The 24,526-nt window shown below is 40.0% G+C and overlaps 1 protein-coding gene across 2 annotated transcripts in view; it reads right to left on the bottom strand.

Moving 5' to 3' along the window:
* LOC132816774 (caspase-6-like) overlaps positions 1-20,387 on the bottom strand; it is a 33,678-nt gene extending 13,291 nt beyond the window's left edge. Inside the window, exons 1-4 of one of the 2 annotated variants that reach the window (XM_060826709.1) lie at positions 20,189-20,387; positions 12,396-12,437; positions 3,789-3,825; positions 110-259 (exon numbers count right to left, since the gene is read on the bottom strand). In XM_060826709.1, the coding sequence (XP_060682692.1) occupies positions 110-259; positions 3,789-3,825; positions 12,396-12,437; positions 20,189-20,210 (251 nt within the window). In that variant the 5' untranslated portion in view covers positions 20,211-20,387. The remainder of the gene's footprint in view (positions 1-109; positions 260-3,788; positions 3,826-12,395; positions 12,438-20,188) is intronic. The other variant, XM_060826718.1, reaches the window with a different exon arrangement.
* Between the last annotated feature and the right edge of the window lie 4,139 nt (positions 20,388-24,526).

The raw sequence follows: 24,526 nt of genomic DNA, 5'->3' as shown, positions 1-24,526 counted from the left end.
GTTTCATCTGGTCCATAACATCTGCATGCTCTTACTTTCCTGACAAATCTTTGATTAATGCAGCTTTGCAATAAATATACTACAACACATCTCAAACAGTCTGGCATACCTTTTATCCAGACTGAATCTATCAGCATTTGTTCCTCCTCTTTCAGGTAAACCCAGATACCAGTAAAAGCGCTCATTGTTGAAGATTAAAGCAATCCCTCGCCTGCGGTGATTCATGTTGTATTCAATAGATGGATCCATGACATCATTGCTGTAACAAAAACAAGTCAGCCAAATTCAGAACAATGAAGCAATAATGTCCATTTGTCAAGTGGTGATGAACAGTTTCTGTGGAGACTAAATGATGAAACAGGATCTTCAGAGCACTAAAGATGCTTACTGCTGAAAAAGACATGCTGTTGAATCTTTTCATCTTGCAGCCAAGACAATGCTGCATAAGTGTGATGATTGGTTGGCATTATACATGTATAGTTTTGTTTTATTTATTTTTTTGTTATCATTATCATTATTATCATTCAACAAGTTAGGTGCGAACCACTTCTGCTCCATTAAACCACTCGACAACAACTTTGACATAATGAGTGAGATGTGTTTCCCCAGGCAATGAAAAATTTAAGTCAACATTTTTAAGAAAAGTAGCAACTCCCAATCTTAATTGCACTCTTCTCAGTGCTGCCTAGTTTTACTCAAGATACTTCATTATGTAGCTTATCCTCTACATGATATATCATAATTTTGATTTTCTTTTCTTAAAGATTCCATTGCCACCCAGGTAAATAGTGCTGTGAGGAAGGCATATGGTGTACTGGGCTTTATTGGCAGAGGAATTGAGTTCCGGAGTCCTGAGGTCATGTTGCAGTTGTATAAGACTCTGGTGAGGCCTCATCTGGAGTATTGTGTGCAGTTTTGGTCGCCATACTATAGGAAGGATGTGGAAGCTTTAGAACGAGTGCAGAGGAGGTTTACCAGGATGTTGCCTGGAATGGTAGGAAAATCTTATGAGGAAAGGCTGAGGCACTTGGGGCTGTTCTCATTGGAGAAGAGAAGGTTTAGGGGAGATCTGATAGAAGTGTATAAGATGATTAGGGGTTTAGATAGGGTAGATACTAAGAACCTTTTACCGCTAATGGAGTCAGGTGTTACTAGGGGACATAGCTTTAAATTAAGGGGTGGTAGGTATAGGACAGATGTTAGGGGTAGATTCTTCACACAGCGGGTTGAGAGTTCATGGAATGCCCTGCCTGTATCAGTGGTGAACTCTCCTTCTTTATGGTCATTTAAGCGGGCATTGGATAGGCATTTGGAAGTTATTGGGCTAGTATAGGTTAGGTAGGATTCGGTCGGCGCAACATCGAGGGCCGAAGGGCCTGTACTGCGCTGTATCCTTCTATGTTCTATGTTCTAATTAAAAGAGTTTTACAAGCAAACATGTTCTGTGATTAATTCTTTAGTTCTTATTGGTGAAATGTTTACCATGAAGGAAAAAAAAATCTAGCAAGATTAACCCTCCAAGTTTTAAATGTAACAGGTTACAACAGATTATGTTTATAACCATCCACTTAAAATGCATGCCTTCTTTTACATTCAAGGTTAAGATGCTTTTTGCAAAAAAAAAACTCAATACTTGAAATACATGCTCATTTATCAACATGCCTAAGGGGCAACTTTTTCACAGAGGGTGGTGTGTGTATGGAATGAGCTGCCAGAGGAAGTGGTGGAGGCTGGTACAATTGCAACTTTTAAAAGAAATCGGGATGGGTATATGAATAGGAAGAGTTTGGAGGGATATGGGCCAGATGCTGGCAAGTGGGACTCGATTGGGTTGGGTTGTCTGGTTGGCATGGACAAGTTGGACAAGGGTCTGTTTCCATGCCGTACATCTCTATGACTATAAGAACCTAGTGGTTGGGAGCTGGAATGTCATTTCATCCTCAAGCCTGTTATGCCATTCATCCTATATTACCTTAGTGAAAAAAGTCCTTATTTTCATTCCATTCCCATGCATTATATACAATAGCATTCCATTTGACTTTGTAATTGCTTGCTGTACCTGCACACTAAGTTTGTGATTCAAAACGTTGAGGATTATCAGATCTGCCATGAGCTCTGTGAATGGGCTTATGACCATCTTCTATGCTGATTTTTTATGGTACCAGGACACCCAGATCTCTGTGTCTCAAAGTTCTGCAATCTCTCAAAATTTATAAAATAGGTTTCTTTTCTACCCTTCCTGCCGAATTCTGCACTGATTTATTGAAGAACAAACATGATCTTGCTTTAATTCATATCATTCACAAGGTATGAATATTGCTAGCATTTGTTGCTTTCAATAGAGTAACTTGCTAGGCATTTAAGAGGGCAATTAAGAGGCAACCATATTGCTAGGATCCAGAATTACTATTGGCAAGACCAGGGAAAAATGGCATATTTCTTTCTCAGATTGATTTTAATCATTTCTCACTATTTCTGATATAATCCTGTCATTCTCTATTTAACTAAGCATATTCCCACTCCATTCATGATCACTTTGAACAAGTACACAATAAATAATACCTTGCTAATTCTTCTTATAAAATAGAAAATATGAATGTTGCTGAAAGAAACATTAAAACATGCAGGAAATGCTATACCAAGCCAAGGAATTTGACTTTCAATATTAAGTACGAAAGATAGTTTTAACATCTGATTTCCAATTTTTATCTATATAAAAATGTTAAAAGTTTGTATTTTGCTTCAAACTCCCCTTAGACCATCAATAAAATCCTTCAAAAATGTCTTAGTGGTATACTGACGAATTTAGTTGTATATTTACTGCTGTATTTAATTGCCTGCAGTTTCTGATTCTTCAGCACTGAATTAATTGCGCAAGGATCAATCACTATGGAGCAATTTGTATAGTTGTTAGTGAATGGGAAGAATAAGCAAAATGAAAAAGCTAGCCTTAACTGATTTGGAGAAACATGATAAATGTAAAACTCCTCATACTGATTTTTTTAATGAGTTATTAATTCAAATTTTTTGGCAACATCTGAAGTTAAATTGGTGCTTGTGAGTGATCATCCATGGGTGAGTCATAGTCTGAGCGACATTACTTCATTTATGCCCATGATCAATCCTCCAGAATTGAAGATTAAGTTTCAGTAATTAAAATCAAATCATTACAGCAACGAAAGTGGCATTCAGCCTGTTTATGTCTGTAACAACTGAATAAACTGGCCACTTATTTTAATCCCATCACCAGCATCTGATCTGTAGCCCTGCACTTCGGGTTCAGATCCAGGTTCCTCTTAAATTGAGTGTTTCTGCCTCAGCGAGCAAATTCCAGAGACCCATTATACTCTAGATGAAGAAATTTTACGTACATTCTAATTTTTCTACCAATCATCTTAAATGTTTGCTACTTTGCCATTACTGTATACCATAAAGGGTTTGAACAAAATTATACACTTTTACCTTTTCAAAAATTTGATTATAATTAGCAAATAACAGAAATAGGATGGGAAAGGCTTTTTCAGTAAGAATATCCAATAAGATAAAGAGTCAGTCAATTGTCCAATTGGCAAAAATAGGCTGTGTGCCTGAAAGAAGGACCAACAGTGGGTGTGCAGTTGAGAGGTCATGTGAAGAAACCATCAGGAATACAGAGTTGGCAACCCTCTGTGGCATTTCCCTCTCCATCAAACTGGTCTGAAATGACTTCAATTTCAAAGTGAATGTGAATATAATATAATTGTTTTATTTTAAAACTGTAAAATGTTACATTTAAAAGCATTTGATACCTTCGCAGAATTGTTGGAAAATCGACTTCACAGACAACTGAAAAAAAGAAGAAATTTACCATCAGTGCAAACTTACAATAACGTACATTTGGAGATTTGTATTTGTGGAATGCAAGCATTAGCTGCTTGATCCTTGCAGGATCCTTACATTAAAATAATATAATCAATAATCAGTACTTCAAGAATTCTCCAACATCTTAACATTTCCTGCATCAAATTTCATGACAAAGTTTGATCGCAATTAATTTTAGTTTAGAAATAACATGCCATAGAGGGGCATTGAGAACATAAACTTAACCACACTTTCAGAAGAACTACAATACCAGAAAAAAGTCTGCAACCAAACTAAAGAGGAGACCTCAGGAAATAAATGGGGAAGCAGGTCTAAAACGAAGTGCATAAATAACTAACCTCCAACGAGAACAGAGGGGTTACGGCAGGGGAAATTGATCATACCTTCCTCAGTTACAGAATAGAAATAATATCCTGTTTCAGGACCGGGAAGATTTAATTACAGCCAGGAACAAATTTGGGAAAGCTTATATAGTTTACCAATTAATGAGACTCACTGCATCAGTAGTGTTGCCCTTCTCACTCGAACTAAAAAAAACCATAAGAATTAGGAGCAGGACTATGCGATTCAACCACTTCATCATAGAGTCCCTACAGTGTGGAAAGAGACAGTTCGGCCCATTGAGTATCTCACCAAAACTCAGCTCCCTGTCACCCTGAATTTACCTTGGCTAATCCACCTCACTTGCACATCTGGCTACTCTGGACAATTTAGCATAGCTAATCCACCGAACCTGAACATCTGTGGACTGTGGGAGGAAACTGGAATTCCCACACAGACATATGGAGAATGTCTGTGTGGAGCTTGCACAGTCACTGAAGGCTGGAATTGAATCCAGACCCCTGACACTTTGAAACTGAGTGCTTAGCACTGAGTCAGCATTCTGCACCCACATGGCTGATGCATTGCTCAACCTCATTCTTCTGCCTTCTCCCAATAACCTTTGATTTCCACACTAACCAAGAACCTGTCTATCGTGCATACACTGAATGACTTTGCCACAGAAGGCTGTGGTAGCTATGAGTTTCATAGATTCACCATGCTCTGGCTGAAGAAATTCCTCTTCTCAACTCAAAGGTTTGTCCCTCCACTCCAATTGCACTCTTGGGTTCTAGTCTCTAGTAACAGAATCATCTCTATGCTACTCTACCCAGGCCTCTCAATATTCGAGAAGTTTCAGTGAGATCCCCCCTTATCTTTCTAAACTCTATTAAGTGCAGTATCAGAGTCCTCAACCGATCCTCTCACATAACAAGCCTTCATTCCCAAGATCATCCATGTAAACCTCCTCTGGACCGCTTCAACACCAGCACATCCTTCCTGAGATCAAAGGCCCAAAACTACTCTCAAATCTTCCAAATGTAGTCTGACCAGAGTCTTAACACAGCCTACGCAGTACATCCTTGCTCTTGTATTCTAGCATTCTCGAAATGACTGCCAACGTTAAACTTGCCTTCCTAATTACAAAATGAACCTGAAGGTTAAGGTGAAGAGTCCTAATTTAGGATTTTCTTAAATCCCTTTGTGCTTCAGACTTAGATTAGTTTACTTACAGTGTGGAAACAGGCCCTTCGGCCCAACAAGTCCACACCAACCTGTCAAAGCGCAACCCACCCAAACCCATTCCCCTCTATTTACCCCTTCACCTAACACTACGGGCAATTTAGCATGATCAATTCACCTAACCTGCACATTTTTGGATTGAGGGGGGGAAAACTGGTGCAAACCCTTTCCCCATTTAGAAAATAGTCCATGCCCCATATCCTTCTGCATAACCTCACACTTTCCCATTAACACCAAATTCCAAATGCAATGATCTGGGCCAACCATACTTTTTAAATTAGGAGCAAATTTTGTGCTGCTAAAATCTTGTAGTGGGAGGTAATATGAATTTTGGTTATTGTGGATTTTTTGGGCTCCATCAGATGGCAGTCTAACAGCTAAATGAAAAAGTGGGCGGCACGGTGGCACAGTGGTTAGCACTGCTGCCTCACAGCGCCTGAGACCCGGGTTCAATTCCCGACTCAGGCGACTGACTGTGTGGAGTTTGCACGTTCTCCCCGTGTCTGCGTGGGTTTCCTCCGGGTGCTCCGGTTTCCTCCCACAGTCACAAAGATGTGCGGGTCAGGTGAATTGGCCATGCTAAATTGCCCGTAGTGTTAGGTAAGGGGTAAATGTAGGGGTATGGGTGGGTTGCGCTTCGGCGGGTCGGTGTGGACTTGTTGGGCCGAAGGGCCTGTTTCCACACTGTAAGTAATCTAATCTAATAACTGTGAACTCGTTATCTTCTACTGTCACAGTACCCCGACACCAAAGAAAACCTTTATGACTCTAGATTTAGTTCAATAAATTAGCACAAGATCACTTATAATATACCCTTACATTATTCTGGAGTTATACAAATACTATGGAAATCTGTAGGCAGAAGTAAAACTAACCACACTGATTTAATAAAAGCACAAAAGGTAGACAGTAACAATATATCAGATCTCATATGATTCCCATAATTAGTAGCACCACAAGAAAAACAAATTTGTTAACTTATAGATAAGCCATCCAAATATTTCTTTAAGTTATCACTGACAAATTCTGTGCAAAACCATCCATGCGTAAAAAGATATACCAAAGTTAGAAACTTACTTGTTAGAACAGAAGCAGTGAAACCAGTAAAGGACACTGGCACTGAATGGCTGCAGTGCATTTTGAAGGGGGTACAGATAGAGATCATATCAATGGGATAGCTGGAAAAGTGGATGAGGTCCTTCAAGGGAGTTGGAAATAGATTAAACAAGACTCAAAAGGATTTTAGTGCCACTTGCTAATAAATATAGCAATAGGAACGAACGTTTTGCTGGGGAGTTGGTGCAGGAGGGAAGGCTTTAGATTTCTGCAACATTTGGGATCATGTTTGGGGTGATGGGACCAATACAAGGTGGACATGTTACTCCAGAACCAGAATGGGATTAGCATCTTTGCAGGGGGTTTGCTGGTGTTGTTGGGTGGGGTTAAAGTAACTTGGCAGGTAGGTGGGATCCTAAAGAAAATGTCCAAATCGGGGAAATGAACAGCTAAAATTAGTGGAAACAGCAAGGGGGTCACGGAGGCATGGAAATTATCAGCCAGTTAAGGCACAAGGAAGTTTAGCAAGATTCGATGGTTATTTTAGTGTAGGAGTCTGACAAAAAAGGCAGATGAGCTGAGGGCAGAAGTTAAAACATGGGGGTATGATGTAATTGCTATCAAGAAATGGCTGAGAAGGGGACAGGATTATCTGCTCAGTATTCCAGTTTATAGAGTCTTCAGGTGAGACTGGTAAGGGGGGAAATGAGGAAGGAATATTGCAACATTGATCGAGGAATCAATTGCATCAAAAGAAGAATGACGTCTGAGAAAGCTCCCCAAATGAGGCCAATCATACTGCCGCGAGTACACTATAGGCCCCTTAAATAGATTTTAGTGAAGATCTATAGTTCGTGTTGGAGTTAAAGTTGTTAGTTGGTTTGCTGAGCTGCTTGATTTTCTTGAAAACATTTTGTCTCCCTCCTGGATGACATCTTCAGTGCTGTGTAGCCTCCGGGTGAAGTGCTATCGTTGCAATCTGCCCCGAATTTATATAGTGGTCTGTTGTGGCGGGAGGCTCTACTTTCAGTTTGCACTGTAGTGGTTTGTAGATGGGGCTGGTGTTTATTTATGGAACCAGCGGATGAATACCAGGCCTCCAGGAATTCCTGAGCTTGACTTTGTTTTGGCCGTCCCAGTAACAAAATGGTGTCCTTCACTGTGACAACTGGTTGTGTCATTTTAGTGCAAGTTGATGCTTGTGTATTCTGATGGTTTGTCCTATGTAATGGTGTATTTTTTTTTAAATCACATTCGTCCTGCATTTTGTAAGTATAGGATCTTTTGTCCTGGATAGTAGCTGGCAAAGTGTGCTGTGGATTTGTGTGCTATCATTATTTCCAGAGAACAGAGAGGTTTCATTGTTAGTTCTGAGATATTTCTAATATAGAGCAAGATGATCAGTGTTTTACGGGGGGCACAGTGTCTTCTTGATGCTGTTTGTATAACAGGCATCAGCAGATCAAGCTGGGACTAATGACAGCCTTTCGGTCAAACTCATTCATGCTGACCAGATATCCTAAATTAATCTAGTCAAAAATCACAACACTAGGTTATAGTTCAACAGTTTACAAGCTTTTGGAGTTCTACAACATGCAGGATGCATGTGATTTAAAAAAAACATACACCATTACATAGGACAAACCAACAGAATACACAAGTAGCTAGCTATCTGACAAAAGAGCAGCACTCCAAAGGTTTGTAACCTGTTGGACTATAACCTGGTGTTGTGTGATTTTTAAACTTTGTCCACCCCAGTCCAACACCGGCACTTTCACATCATAAATTAATGTAGTCTCATTTGCCAGCATTTGGCCCACATCCCTCAAAACCTTCCTATTCATAGACCCATCCAGATGCCTTTTACATATTGTAATTGTACTAGCCTCCACCACTCCTCTGGCAGCTTATTCCATGCATGTACCACCCTCTGCATGAAAAAGTTGCAAAAGTTGGAGGTGCAGTGGACAGCAAAGGTTACCTCAGAACAGAACAGGATCTTGATCAGATGGACCAATGGGCTGAAGAGTAACAGCTGCTGTTTAATTTCGATATATGCGAGGTTCTGCATTTTAGAAAGGTAAATCAGGGGGGCAGGCAGGTAATTGTACCAGCCTCCACCACTTCCTCCAGCAGCCTATTCCATACATGCACCACCGTCTGCGTGAAAATGTTGCCCCTTAGATCCCTTTTAAATATCTCTACCCTCACCTTAAACCTATGCCCTCTAGGTTTGGACACTCCTAACCAAAGCAGAAGACTTGTCTGTTTACTCTATCCATGCCCCTCATGATTATATAAAACTCCATTAGGTCACCCCTCAGGCTCCATGCTCCAGCCCCAGCTTATTCAGCCTCTACCTATAGCTCAAACCCTTCAACCCTGGCACATCTTTGTATATTTCTTTTTGAATCCTTTCAGGTTTCATAACATCCTTCCTATAGCAGGGAGACCAGAACTGCACACAGTGTTCCAAAAACAGCCTTACCAATGTCCTGTACAATCACAATAAGACCTCCCAACTCCTATACTCAATGCACGAACCAATAAAAGGCAAGCATACTACATGCCTCCTTCACTATCCGGGTTACCTGCGATTCCACTTTCAAGGAATATATATCTGCACTCCAAGGTCTCTTTGTTCAGCAACACACCCAGGACCTTACCTTTAAGCACATAAGTCCTGCTCTGATTTGCCTTTCCAAAATGCAGCACATCACATTTACCTAAATTAAACTCCATCTCCCACTCCTCAGCCCATTGGTCCATCTGATCAAAATCCCATTGTAAACTGGGAGGTAATATTCTTTGCTGTCCACTACACCTCCAATTTTTGTGCCATCTGCAAACTTACCAACCACACCTACTATGTTCACATACAAATAATTTATTAAAAATGACGAAAAGCAGTGGATCCAGCACCAATCCTTGTGGCACACCGTTGGTCACAGGACTCCAGCCTGAAAAGCAACTCTCCACCACTACCCTGTCTTCCACATTCGAGCCAGTTCTATATTCAAATAGCTAGTTCTCCCTCTATTCCAGATAAACTAACCTTACTAACCAGTCTGCCATGAGGAACCTTGTCAAACGCCTTACTGAAGTCCATACAGATCATGTTTACCACTCTGCCCTCAATCCTCTTAGTAACTTCTTCAAAAACCTCAATCAAGTTTGTGTGACACAATTTCTCTTGTACCATGCTGACTAACCCTAACTAACCCTGCCTTTCAAAACCTGTCCCACCAGGTTCCCTCCTACAACTTGTTCACCAATGTCAGACTCACCAGCCTTTCAAATATTCTCACAATGTTAGCCAATCTCCAGTCTTCAGGCACCTCATCTGTGGCCATTGATGATACAAATATTTCAGCAAAGTGCTCAGCAATCACTTCCTGAGCTTCCCTGAATTCCAGGGTACACCTGATCAGGTCCCGAGAATTTATCAGCCTTTACGTGCCATTTTCTCCCTAGTTATCCTTTTGTCCTTAATGTATTTGTAAAATCCATTTGGATTCTCCTTCATCCTATTTGCCAAAGCTATTTCATGTCCCTTTCTTGCCCTCCTGAATTCAGTCTTAAGTATACTCCAACTTCCTTTATACTCTTCTCGGGAATCACTTGATTTCTACTATCTATACCTGACACATGCTTCTTTCTTATTCTTGACCAAAATTTCAATTTTTCAGTCATCCAGCACTCCCTATACCTACAAGCCTTACCCTTCACTCGAACACTGTTTCTGGACTCGTCATCTCATTTTTGAAGGCTTCATATTTTCCAGCCGTCTAAGAGAAAGAGGTAAATAGAGGATAAGGAAATGAGTACACTAACTATCGCTAGTGAAAAAGAACTAGGGAAACTAATAAGCCTAAAGGCTCCTCAAGTCCCTTGGCCATAATGCTAGGATATTTTTAAAAAGTAGCTACGGAGATAGTGGATGCACAATAGTCTTCCAAGAATCCTTTAATTCTGGAAAAGCACAAGAGAATTGGAAAACTATCAATGCAACAGATTTATTCAAAAAAAGGGGAAGGAGAGCAAAATAACTACAAACCAGTTAGCTTAACACCCATCGTTGGGAAAATGTGAGAATCAATTATAAAGGATGTAGTAGCAGAGCACTTAGAAACCCATTATATACTCAAGCAAATTCAGCAGATGAGGGGGAAATCATGCCAGAGTTATACAGCACAGAAACAGATCCTTCGGACCAACTCATCCGTGCCAACTAGACATCCAAATCTGACCTAGTCGTATTTGCCAGCATTTGGCCCACATCCTCCAAATCCTTCCATTCAAATATGCATTGAGATGCTTACAAATGCTGTAACTGTACACACCTTCACCACTTTCTCTGACAGCTTGCTCCATACGCACACCACCCTCTATGTGAAAAAAGTCATCCTTTGGGTACTTTTTAAATCTTTCCCCTCTCACCTTAAATCTATTCCCTCTAGTTTTGGGCCACCCCATCCTAGGAAAAACACCTTGGCTATTCACTGTAATCATGATTTTATTAGCCTCTATAAGGTCACCTCTCAGTTTCTGACATTCCAGGGGAAAAACATCCCAGCTTATTCAGCTTCTCCCCATAGCTCAAACCCTCCAGTCGGCACCCTGAAATTTAACAATATCTTCCTATAGAAGGGCAAGCAGAACTGTACACAGTATTCTAAAAGTGGCCTCATCAATGTCCTGTACAGCCACATAACATCCCAACTCCTTTCTTAATGTTATGACCAATGAAGGCAAGCATGCCAAATGCGCTCACCATCCTGTCTGTGACTTCATTTTCAAGCAACTATGCACCTGTTTTTAAAAAGGTGGTAATAAGAAGCAGGATAGATAAAGGCAAAGCACTGGATACAATATATAGATGGCTACTTAATAGCCCATGAAGCGCTTCACAGGAGGCTCCCAAGCACTGAGGATGTCACCTAGAAAGGGACAAAACGTTTGCAACACAAACTACCAGCTCGGCGAACAGAACCACAACAAAGATACACTGACTTTGGAGGCAGGCAAGAGAAGGTTTACTAGGTTGATCCTGAGGGCAGAGGATTTTATAAGGAGAGACTGAGCAGGTGGGTCTATATTCCAAGGAGTTTAAAAAATGAGAATTGATCTTTTTGAAATGTACAGGATTCTTAGGGAGCTTGATGGAATAGGTGTTGAGAGGTTGTTTCCTCCTGCAGAAAAGCCTAAGACCAGAGGACATAATCTCAGAGTTAGGATTATTGACATAATAGACGTGAGAGGAATTTTTTCCACTTAGAGTAGGGAATTTGTGGAATTCCTTGCCATAGAGGACGATTGGGATTGTGTTTTTAAATATATTCAAGGCTGAGATAGGTCGATTTTTAATCAATAATGGTTATGGGAAAAGGGCAGGAAAGCAGAGTTGAGAATTACCAGATCAGCTACAATCTCATTGAATAGCAGAGCAAACTCGATGGGCTGAATAGACTACTTTTGTTCCAGCTTAAGTTCAAGAGACAGACTGATAAATAGGGCTGAATGGCCTGGTCTTACTCCTGTATTTCCTAGGCAACAAAAACATTCATTAGTGTAAGACAACTAAACTAACTCAACAATCAATTGTTAAATATTTCAGTTAAAATGACTACAGATGCTAGTTCAGTTTCCTCATTGTCCAGCTTGAGGTATGAGCTGCACTACTTCAATTGGAGCATTGAGATCAAACAATATCAACGTTCAAACAGACCAAACGTTTTTGATTTTGCAGTGAGAAATACATCAGAACGGACATAGCTCTGCTTTCAAAAATGGGGAAGTGACCTCAAACATTTTTTTGTTTAAAACTAATGAACTGATAATTACAACCTTCAAAAGTAAGCAATGCAAGTTATACTGTTGACGCTATTTTCTTTCAAAGTAAAAAGTTTACTTACCATTTGCATTTTGTTCAACAGATTTACCATCTTGAATGACAACTGGGAATAAAGCGACATCTTTAATGCGAGAAAAACCTCAATATTGACAGTATATTTAGTTATATAGCAGCTGAGGCAATTAGTGGACTAACTTCACATTTTAAAGTTAGACATGAAGAGTAATTAGTCCTATTATCATGTTAGCTTATTGGTAATGGGAATACAAAGACTGCTTGAGGGTTCTTGTGGTGCATGGTAGTTTCCCTACCAGAAGGCCCGGATTCAAGTCTCATCTGGTTGAGAACTGAGTAATAGCATTTTCTAATCAACTTGCTCAGAAATATCTACAAAGGCTGCTTGATAACAGTATCGCTGTTGAACACCTCACAATTTCACCGATTTGATGTCAGGTTTGAAATCTGGTCAGAGTTGGTAAAGGCAAAGTCCTTATCTCTCATATTGTGGCCAGCTTTCTTCAAGGTCAGCAGCAAGTTTTACACTTTTGCAGGCTTCAAAATCTAGTTAAAAATCACACAACACCAGATTATAGTCCAACAGTTTAATTGGAAGCACACTAGCTTTCGGAGCACCGCTCCTCAAAATCTAGCCCATTCTTGAAGCACAATTTGAAATAATGAATTGTTTAATTTCAATGATCATAATATTTAGTAGGTAAATTTGGCTTTTTTTTCAATTCATATATAGAAACGATTGTACACTTCCTATTATATTTCAGATGATGTTATAGAAAATATTCACTGGAAGCTAGAAGCAGATTAATTGCTTTAATCAAAACTATTAGCCATGGTCTGCTAGAATTATTTCGCCTCAAGAAAAGAATATTCAGAAAACTACCTTTTCTACTTTTGAATTCTTTTACCTAATCTCCAATACTTTGTATGCTTGTTGTGTATTCTCAATCATCATTGAATTAACTGCTGGAATCACATTATTTTCAGAGAAATATGGAACACATACCAACATAAAAACCGAGGAAATGGCAATTGTTAACCTCAAAATTGAAAAAGCAGCAAAAAGATGACAATTGAAAAAATGACCCTGAATGCATCAATGATATTTCAAGGAAAAACATACATTCAAAATTTAAGAAAAAGGAAGAAATCCAACAAACATTATCCATACCATTAAGGAGAGCTGTACAGCTCCCAATCTGCAACCTCCTAAATTACAACACTGCAAACACAAATGTTTTATGCCTCTAGCCACATGTTCCTGGTTACTACCATGCTTTAGATTTTTTAACCTTAACCCCATTTAATCCTTCTAAAACTTAGTTCAAGTCCACAATGTAATTATTGACTTCTCAACCAAAGAAAGATTTGGAAACATTTTGATCAATAAGGAATATAGTGTAGATGACTTTCAATATGGAGAAATGGGACGTGATTCATTTTAGTAGAAATAATATGGAGATAATAATAATAAAAAGATACAATTCTGAAGGTGTTAAAAGAGAGGGATCTGGGTATGTAAGTGCATAACAAACTTATCTTTGCTAAGTTAAGGTGCAATTGTCAGAGCTATTAATAACACAAATTGTATCCTAGGCTTCTTCAGAAGAAGCAAGGAAGGCATTTTAAAACTTGTACAAAACACTGGTTTGACCTCAACTGAAATATTGTATTCACTATCGGATTGGATGGGGTGCAGAAAATATTTTGATAGAGGAATTCAAAACCATGGGGTACGTGAAATCGTGAAGCATGTGGATAGAGTAGATAGGATAAAACTGTCTTCATTTGTGAAAAGATTGAAAACGAAAAGTTACAAATTTCAAACAAACAATCAGCTGGAAACAAAAGCCAACAGGAGAAAAGACATCTTCACGCAGCGAGTGGTTAGGACCTGGATTGCACTTTGACGCTATGATGGATGCAAGTTTAACTGAGACATTCACGATGAAACATGACTAAAAAGGAATATTATGCAGGGTTACAGTAAGGCAACTGACTGTATGGAGTTTGCACATTCTCCCCATGTCTTCATGGGTTTCCTCCGATTTCCTCCCACAGTCCAAAAATGTGCAAGTTAGGTGAACTGGCCAAGTGAAATTGCCTGCCATGTTAGGTGAAGAGATAAATGTAGGAGAACGGGTCTGGGTGGGTTGCGCTTCGGTGGGTCAGTGTGGACTTGTTGGGCCGAATGGCCTGTTTCCACACTATATCTAATTTAATCTATTCTAAGAATACAAGTAAACTGCTCAAAGCACGAATGCAGATATGATGGACCTTTTGAAGTACTGCACCATTATCCTCAAAGTTCACGATACTTTAAAATTTCTTATCACATGAAAATTTGAAATTGTGCCTCACACTTCTCTGGATTAAATTCCATTTACCACTTTTTGGTCTTTGTGACAAGACTACAAATAATTTCTTACACTGGTCAGAATCTATAATGAAGGCAGAACAGTAATCAATTCAAGCTCAAGGCAGGTCAAAAAAAAATTATATTTGAGGGCTAATGAAGTTTCTCCCAATATCTCCCTTGCCCTGAGAAAAATGCTGCAATTTGATGCTTCATTTCATGTCTTTGTCAGTATTTTGGAATGTGCAATGTAGATGGGCATTAGTTTCCTTAACTATCTATATCTATCTATCTATTTTTTTTTTATTTTACAGTTGTAATGATGGAAAAATCATCGGCATTCATTGCAGATAACCTTTGGAGACACACAGCAAGTTATGAAGTTTGCAGACATGCAATTAAGCACAAAAAAACCCAGAAAAATCACCATCCTTTATTTCCTATTACACTGCAGAGCTTACTGTTGACTAATGTCCCTGCTATTAGTAATAGTCAACAACTTTCAGATCATTGCACTAACTCTTCTTATGTTTATTATTGCTGTTGGAAATTTTTGAAAAAGATAAACACAGAATATCACAGAAATACAACAGGATTGATAATGAGGTGTTAACTACGGTTTTAGCCTATATACCAATTCAGATCCCCTTCTGAACAACTTGCAGTCAGAGTTGTAGAGATGTACAGCATGGAAACAGACCCTTTGATCCAACTCGTCCATGCCGACAAGATATCCCAACTCAATCTAGTCCCACCTGCCAGCACCCAGCCCATATCCCTCCAAACCCTTCCTATTCATATACCCATCCAAATTCCTTTTAAATGCTGCAATTGTACCAGCCTTCACCACTTCCTCTGGCAGCTCATTTCATACACATACCACCCTCTGCATGAAAAAGTTGCCCCTTAGATCTTATATCTTTCCCTCTCACCCAAAATCTACGCCCTATAGTTCTGGACTCACCCACGCCAGAGAAAAGACTGTCTATTTATCCTATCCTTGCCCCTCATAATTTTGTAAACCTCTATAAGGTCACCCCTCAGCCTCTGACGCTCCAGGGAAAACAGCCCTAGCCTATTCAACCTCTCCATATAGCTCAAATCCTCCAACCCTGGCAACACCCTTGTAAATCTTTTCTCAACCCTTTCAAGTTTCACAACATCTTTCTGATAGGAAGGAGACCAGAATTGCACACAATATTCCAACAGTGGTCTAACCAATATCATATACAGCCGCAACATGACCTCCCAACTCCTATACTCAATAGTCTAACCGATAAAGGAAAACATACCAAATGCCTTCTTTACTATCCTATGAACCTGCATTCCAAGGTCTCTGTGTTCAGCAAACTCCCTAGGACCTTACCATGAAGTGTATAAGTCCTGCTAAGATTTGCTTTCCCAAAATGCAGCACCTCGCATTTATCTGAATTAAACCCCATCTGCCACTTCTCAGCCCATTGGCCCATCTGATCAAGATCCTGTTGTAATCTGAGGTAACCTTCTCCGCTGTCCACTACACCTCCAATTTGGGTGTCATCTGCAAACTTACTAACTAGATGTCTTATATTCACATTCAAGTCATTTATACAAATGACGAAAAGTAATTGACCCAGCACTGATCCTTGTGGCACTCCACTGGTCACAGGCCTCCAGTCTGAAAAACAACTCTCCACCACCACCTTCTACCTTTGAGCCAGTTCTGTATCCAAATAGTTAGTTCTCCCTGTATTCCATGAGATCTAACCTTGCTAATCCGTCTCCCATGAGGAACCTTGTCGAACGCCTTGCTGAAGTCCATATAGATCACATCTACTTCTCTGCCCTCATCAATCCTCTTTGTTACTTCTTCAGAAATCTCAATCAAGTTTGTGAGACATGATTTCCCACACACAAAACCATGTTGACTATCCCTAACCAGTCCTTGCCTTTCCAAATACATATACATCCTGTATCTCAGGATTCCCTCCAACAACTTCCCAACAGCGACGTCAGGCTCACTGGTCTATAGTTTCCTGGCTTGTCTTTACCACCCTTCTTAAACAGTGGCACCACGTTAGCCAACCTTCAGTTTCCGGCACCTCACCCGCGACTATCAATGATACAAGAGCCCCAGCAATCACTTCCTTCGCTTCCCGCAGAGATCCAGGGTGGAAAATTATTATTTGTACTGATGAATAATTTCCATTACAGCTACTTAGTATATTTTTCCTCAGTTTACATTTCAGTTTCTAATATCCAGGAAGTGAAGTGAATTAGCTAAATGTGTAACAAGCGAATGCTATTTGCTGTCTATGATCATTCTTCTACGTAATTGGCTGCTTACCCGGTTTGATCGCATCACTGAAGATGTTCTCAACTCAGTGCCAGATTCAAATTGACAATTAAAAAGAGAGAATCCACACCAGATGTACTACTAGTACTTTACAAGTACCTTTCAGAGGTCAGCAATGAGTGCTGATACTCAGCCACTAACCACAAATTTAGGCTCAAACGGTCCTTTTTTGTTTGTATCGGCAATTAATTAATCTTACTCCAAAAGAAACAGAAAACAGGATTAGGTCATTGAGCCCACTGAACCCATTTTACTATTTAACAGGATCATGGCTGATCAGGCAGACATTCCTGATGTCGACTTTCCTCACCTTTCCCCATAACCGTTGAATCCTCTACTGTGGCTCAGTGGTGAGCACTGCTGTCTCAGTGCACCAGAAACCAAGGTTTGATTCCAACCGTAAGCAACTGTGCATGGAGTTTGCACACTCTCCCAGTGTTTGCGTGTGTTTCCGCTGGGTACTCCTATTTCTTCCCACAGTCGAATAACGTGCAAGTTAGGTGAATTGGCCATGCTAAATTGCCCACAGTGTTCAGGGATGGGTAGGTTAGGGACATTATCCCTGTAACTCTGCAGTTTCCATGGCTAAGGTCTGGGAATGGGTCTAGGTGGGATGCTCTTCCAAGGGTTGGTTGGACTTGTTGAACTGTTTCTACATGTAGGGATTCGACGATATGATCAAAAATCTCAATTTTAAATATACACAAAGACTCCTTCTCTGTGGGAAGGAATTCCAAAGGCCCTCAATTGTCATCCTCTGTTTAGTCTCACCTCAGTATTCTGCAACTATGACTTCTGGTCCAAGACTTGCCCAGGAGGAGAAACATCCTCTCAGCATTTACCCAGTCAAGCCCCTTAAGAATCCTCTTTGTTTCAATGAAATCATCCTTCATTCTTCTAAACTCCAGAAAGTAGAATCACAATCTATTTAGCCTTTGCTCTAAGGCAATCCATCCATACTAGGAATCATTTCAATGAATGTTTGCTGAACTGCTTCCAATGAAATAAGGTGACCATACTACTCACAGTTCCAAAGATGTGACCTTACCAATACTTTGAACAGTGTGGTAAGACTTTGCTAATGTTTTAACAAACTTTGCCCAAATAACTTATTAATATTTCTGAGAGCCATTTGTATCCCTCTCACTTTTTCCACCTATTTGTGTGTTGATGCAAATTTCACTACAGTTAGCAAGTTTTGCAAAGATTTGTAGCTCAAGGTGAGGTTCTGGATGTAGGTTTGCTCGCTAAACTGAAAGGTTTGTTTGCAGACGTTTCGTCACCACGCTACGTAACATCATCAGTGAGACTTTCCTTCCTTTCCTTTCCCTCCCCGACGGCATTAATATATTATTGTAAACAGTTGTAGTCCCAGCACTGATCTTTTTGGAACCCTACCAGTCACTTGTCTCCAACCTAAAACAGTACCTCTTATCCCCACTTGCTGTTTCCTATGAGCCAATTCTCTTTCCATGACAACATACCATCTCCAACACTGACTTAACCTTTATTTGAAGTATTGTTGAATGCCTTCTGGAAGACCAAATACAAAACACATAATAGTTTCCCTCTAATCACTTGGGTTGAGACTTCCTCAAAAAAAACTCTAATATATTAATCAGGCATGAGTTTCATTTTATGAAGCCATGCTGACTGATTAGATTTATGATTTTCCAAATGCTCTGCTACTATTTCCTTAATAAAGTTATCCCAATACTTTTCCAACAATAGCTGTTTGACTAACTGGTCTATAGATGGTCGCTTTTTGCCTCCCTTTTAGAATATGGGTGTCAGATTAGCAATTTTCCAATTCTCTGATATCTCTCCAGAATCTAATGATTTAAAAACAAAACATACAGAAAATAGATGACACAGATCATAATATATTAGCACAAAATAATTTTAGGATTGCATACAATTCCCTCAAATCATCTCTTGCTTTCCCTCTTAACATGCTTCATTTAGTGAAACTGGAGTATAAGCTTCCTTAGAAAATGTTGTGATTTTAAAATAAAAATGCAATATTCTAGTTGTTGACTAATCCATAAAAAAGTATTTAAAATTAGACTTTAAAATCAAATGCCAAATGGGAAAACAAAATGAACTTCGGGTTTGCAAGATATCAGTATCCAAACTATCCCTGCTCAACGCTACTGCCCCAGTTCATTTTCTCTCCAAATCTGTTCCCAGGTAACAGATATTGTAATTGCGATTTAAAAATACAGTACATCCCAACTCAACCACTCTACGAAATAATCTCACTAGTCATATGTCTTTCATCTCTCAGTGGACTCGCAATGAAATCATTTTTTTCCTACTTGACTCCCATGTCCCTGATTTGACCTTGAAATAAGCATTCTTGTACTTCCTGCTTCAGACTCACAGCTTTTTAAAGATTCTTCAATTTTAAGGGGACACACAGTTGTTGCCTTGCAAAGGGCATTGCTGTTTGGGTGATGCAAACATGTACAAAACACCAATAATAGTCTATGGGCAAGTACAAATCAGGCATTTGTTCTACACTCCTAGCAAAATCTGAGCCAACAATTTGCTGCATATAAAAGATAAATATCTAGTGTCAAAGATGTACAAACATCACAACAGGTGTAGTGATTCAGGTGAAACCCTAAACAGTATGAATTCTCCATGTTATCTAAACCGAGTGAAGCATTGTCTTCCTGAAACAGTCTGACCCGTATGCTACTTAAAATAGTGGCTGTATTTGTGGTTTATTCATTTAATAGCAATTTTGCTATTTGCTTGTAACTATTACACTGGCGCACAGTGGCAGAGAAGCGACTTTCATAGTTCTCTGAATTCAAACAGTAATGTGAATTGAATTGGAATAGGGTTTTATTTCATAACATTACAAAAGGCACGATGGGAGGGTGGATAGGGTGGATGGGGTGGGGATGGGGTGGGGATGGGGGGGGGGGGGGGGGGGTGAGGGAAGGGAAGGGATTGGGGTGGGAGGGAGTGAGTGGGGTCGGAGAGGTCAAGCACCGCCTTGGAAGGTGATTCCGATTCCCAGACAGCGAGCATCTGGGAGCGTGGGCACTAACAGGAGGAACGAGGCGATGCCAGGTGACCCCGGGCCCTAATAACAGAGACACCCCCCGGGATAGGCCTGACGTCCCGGTCCCAGTACCTGGCTCCTGGTTCGCTGCCATGGTCTCGATTCCGCTCCGTGGGGCTTCTTCTCTCTATCTCCTTCCTTTTTTCTCTCTTTCCCCTTCTATTTTTCTCCTTCTCGTTTTCTTTTTCTGTCTCTGTGTTAGCTTCTTTGTCTATCTCTTTCTCTTTCTATCCCTCAATCCGGGTCTTTTTTTCTCTCCATGAGCATGCGCATCCTGCAAATCGATGAAGCTCCGCCGACGGTGATTGGCCCACGCGACTGTCAGTCAGCCCGGTGCCCGCAGGTGTGGACTCCTGTGCTACACCTGGTGCAGCTCGCGCTTAGCCCATCCTTCAGGGAGAGGCCTAGCCTTTGGCACGTTCACTGGGTATCGTTACTCGCAGTTTGCCCATTGCACATGGGAAGGAACAACTCGGTATAGTTCCTTGAACTTTGCCCATTGAGAAGCAGTAACTTGATACTATCATTTGGTGTTGAGAAATGCAGCCGAGTGCTTCCAGTTGTGTTCTTGTTTTTGTTTTGCATTATTGGCTGCTGTTTTCAGTGCCTTGAGATATTGGCCTAGTTTGAGACAGTTTTCAAGAGCAGAATTAAAATTGTGAGTTGCCCGTGTTTGTGAACATTATTGCAATCCATGTAGAGACCAATAACTTGGATTTCCCTGTGACTAGAGCAAAGGTTGCGCACCCTGATATAATTTAGCACCGTAAAGCACTTCAGAATCAGATTGTAGAGCAACGTTTGACACCAAATCATATAGGAAGACGTTAACTTGGCTAATGTGGGACGTTTTTAAGGAATCTCAAAGGAAAGAGGTTTAAGGAAAAGAGTTTTTGATAGTCGAAGACATGGCCATCATTGGTACAGACAATTCAATTTAGGAATGGTCAGAATTTGGGAGAGTGTAAATATCTTCGATGGTTTAGGGCTGAGTTCTTAGGTAGATTGCAGAGATAGTGTGGAACAAGGCATAGAGGGGTTTGAAAATAAAACTGAATTTTAAAACTAAAGAATTGTTTAATCAGGAGTCAATAAGGTCAATAAGGATTATGGGTAAACTGACTTGGATATGAGTAAAGATGCAAGAAAGTTCTGGAGTCCTCAATTTTGTGACGAGAGGCTGACCAAAAGTTAATTTTAGAGGCAACACCAAACACATCAGGTTTTATGCATAAGATAGGCAGAGGCAATGTAAAACAGTCTGGAGCAGGTATCTATATGTGATGAATAGGCATCATCTTCAAGTGCAGACTTTGACGGGTACCATTCAGGCCATGGATGTCAGGATGAATAGGGCAGTATCTCATAACTATTAGGTGTCCAGGAATTAGATCAATTATTTGTTTTCCTGATGATTGTTAACAACTAATATCCTGATTCCATGCCCATTTGCTTGGCAGCCCAGACATTATCTACAAGATAAATGGCTGGATACTCAGATAAGTGGATTTAAAATGTTGTACAGATTAGATATTTTAAACAGTAAGGTCAATAGAGGGAATAAAAGCATAAAAGGTGATCTGTAGTTCCCTGGCATTTCCTTGTTACCTTTCTCAAATGAAGGCAGCACATTAGCCACCCTTCAGTCTGCCGGAACTCACCCGTGGTTGTCGATGATACAAATGTCTGGGCAAGGGGCCCAAGAAACACTTCCCTCGCTTCGCACAGAGCTCTAAGGTATACCTGATCAGATCCTGAGAATTTAAGTACCTTATGCATTTTAAGACCTCCTGCACCTCCTCTTCTGTAATATGGACCCTTTTCAAGACGTTTCTATTTATTTTCCCAAGGTCCCTCGCTTCCATGTCCTTCTCCATAGTAAATACTGATGTGAAATATTCATTTGGTATCTCACTCAGCTCCTGTGGTTCCACACATAAACAGCCTCGTTGATTTTTAAGGGACCTTACTCTCTCCCAGTTACCTTTTTGCCCTTAATGTACTATAGAATCTCTTCAAATTCTACTTAACCCTATTTGCTAAAGCTTTTTGCCCTCCTGATTTCCCTCTTAAGTGTACCCTAACTGTCCCCTTGGGATTCATTTGATCCTAGCTATACATACCTGACATATGCCTCCTTTTTCTTGACCTCAATTTTTCTTGTCATCCAATATTCCTCACACCTACCAGCATTACCCTCAGGACCATACTGTCTGTGAACTCACGTAATCTCATTTTTGAAGACCTCCCACTTTCTAACTGTTCCTTTACCTATGAACAGCCTCCTCTAACCAAAAGTTCCTGCCTAATATTGTCAAAAATGGCTTTTCTCCAATTCGCAACTTTAACATTTAAATCAGACCTATCCTTCTCTGTAACTATGTTAAGATGAATATAATTATGAACACTTGCTCCCTGCATTGACACCTCAGTCACTTGACCTGTCTTATTTCCCAAAAGTAGGTTAAGTTTTGCTCCTTCTCTGGTAGCTGCATCCACATACTGAACAAGAGCTTTTCTTGTACACACTTAACAATTTCCTATCCAACCAAGTCCTTAATATTGTGGCAGTTCTAATCTGTTTGGAAAATGAAAATCCCCTACTGTTACAACTCTATTATTCTTTTAGATATCTGAGATCTCGTTACATATTTCTTCTCAATTTTCTACTCGCTCTTGGGGTCCTACAATACAATCCCAATAAAGTGATCATCTCTTTTGTATTTCTAAGTTCCACTCATATAACTTCACTGAGCATTCTCCCAGGAATATCCACCCTTAGTACAACTTTAATGTTATCCTTAAACAAAGATGTCATTCTTTCTTCTCTCTTGCCCCTTTCTATTCTTCCTATAGCACCCAGAACCTGGAATATTAAACTGCAAGTCCTGTCCCTCCCTGAGCCACATCTCTGTAATAGCTATGATATCTCACTCCCATATCCCCAACCATGCCCTAAGTTCATCTGTGTTACCTGCCAGGCTCTTGCTTTGAAATAAATGTAGTTTAATTGATCAGTCTTACCTCATTTTCTTCCATTTTCTTGCCTGCCTTGACTATTTAATTTGCTCCCTTATCTACTGTACCAGCCTCAGACTTGCCACTTTTCTTACTATCCTTTATGGTCTCACTCCTTCCCCTACCAGTTTGAAGCCTCCTGAGTAGCACTGGCAAAACTCTCCACCAGGATATGGGTTCCTTCCAATTCAGATGCGACCCATCTTCCTTATACAGGCCACTTTTACCCGAGAAGAAATCCCAATGGTCAGTGTGTTCTGACGATTTGCAACCAAACACACTTCCTGCAGACAGGTCAATTGGCCAAGCTAAAAAATTGCCCGTGGTGTTAGGTAAGGGGTAAATGTAGGGGTATGGGTGGGTTGCGCTTCGGCGGGTCGGTGTGGACTTGTTGGGCCGAAGGGCCTGTTTCCACACTGTAAGTCTAATCTAAAAAATCTAAACATGGAAATACTCCATGATCTCCCATATCCGAAAGGAAGAACGCATCACTCTACCAAAGACAATCTCCACCCCTTCAGCAATCTAAAGACCCAGAAATAATCTAAAAACAAACATAACAACTTTGCTCAAAAACTCAGCGCTAACACAGTTTTACTGCTCAAAGCACTGTTCTAGGATAAGTTAATACCTAACTTATATATTATAATTCAATCAAGAGACTGATCTCAGTAAAATATAAAAACTCACCCTATTCAATATTATAAATTTTTGTTTTGTAAATCACAATTTAGACATTTTATAAGCCTTAAAATCAAACACTAAGCTGATAAGGCTCTTAAATCATCACTGATCTCCCCAGCTGCAGTGTGCAATTCCAATGTTAGGTCTCTCAAAGACAGCTGTGAAACTACACTGCTTGTTTTTATTTCCACCATCTCCAGAGATATTTGCTATTCCATAGTCAGTCAGCTGTAAAAGTGCCCTGCTTGATGCTTGCTTGTTGATCTCTTGAGCCATTTGGAATTCAAAAGATGTTACAGTACAGATTATTCATTCAAGATGGGTGAATAATGAAGTTGTGATTAAAGAGATTCTGCAACTGAATCTATGAAAAGTTCAAATGGATTAGAGGTTTGTAAATTTGACATCATTTGAGATAGATTTGTGTCAATGTTCCAAACTATACGAAGTGTAGCAGAGAGACACATGAATGAAGAAGCTACATTGTACAATCTGAATACATTATAAAGCTCTATGATTCTATGACTCTATTGATCATTGCACCAAGTGAGAATTCAACGTATAATGCAGTCATCACATAAGTCAGTTCCCTAAACCTTTATTAGTTAGTTCCCTAAAGAAAATTATGATATTAATGTGGTTTGGTTTCTGGCTTCTGGCTTCTGGCTTTTGTTTTGGATTTTGAACACTTTTGAAGGGTTTTCTATG

Source organism: Hemiscyllium ocellatum, chromosome 1 (assembly GCF_020745735.1).
Source record: "Hemiscyllium ocellatum isolate sHemOce1 chromosome 1, sHemOce1.pat.X.cur, whole genome shotgun sequence".
Lineage (NCBI taxonomy): Eukaryota > Metazoa > Chordata > Chondrichthyes > Orectolobiformes > Hemiscylliidae > Hemiscyllium > Hemiscyllium ocellatum.
Note: the sequence above shows the minus strand (reverse complement) of the source record. Positions and strands in the feature narration are given on the sequence as shown.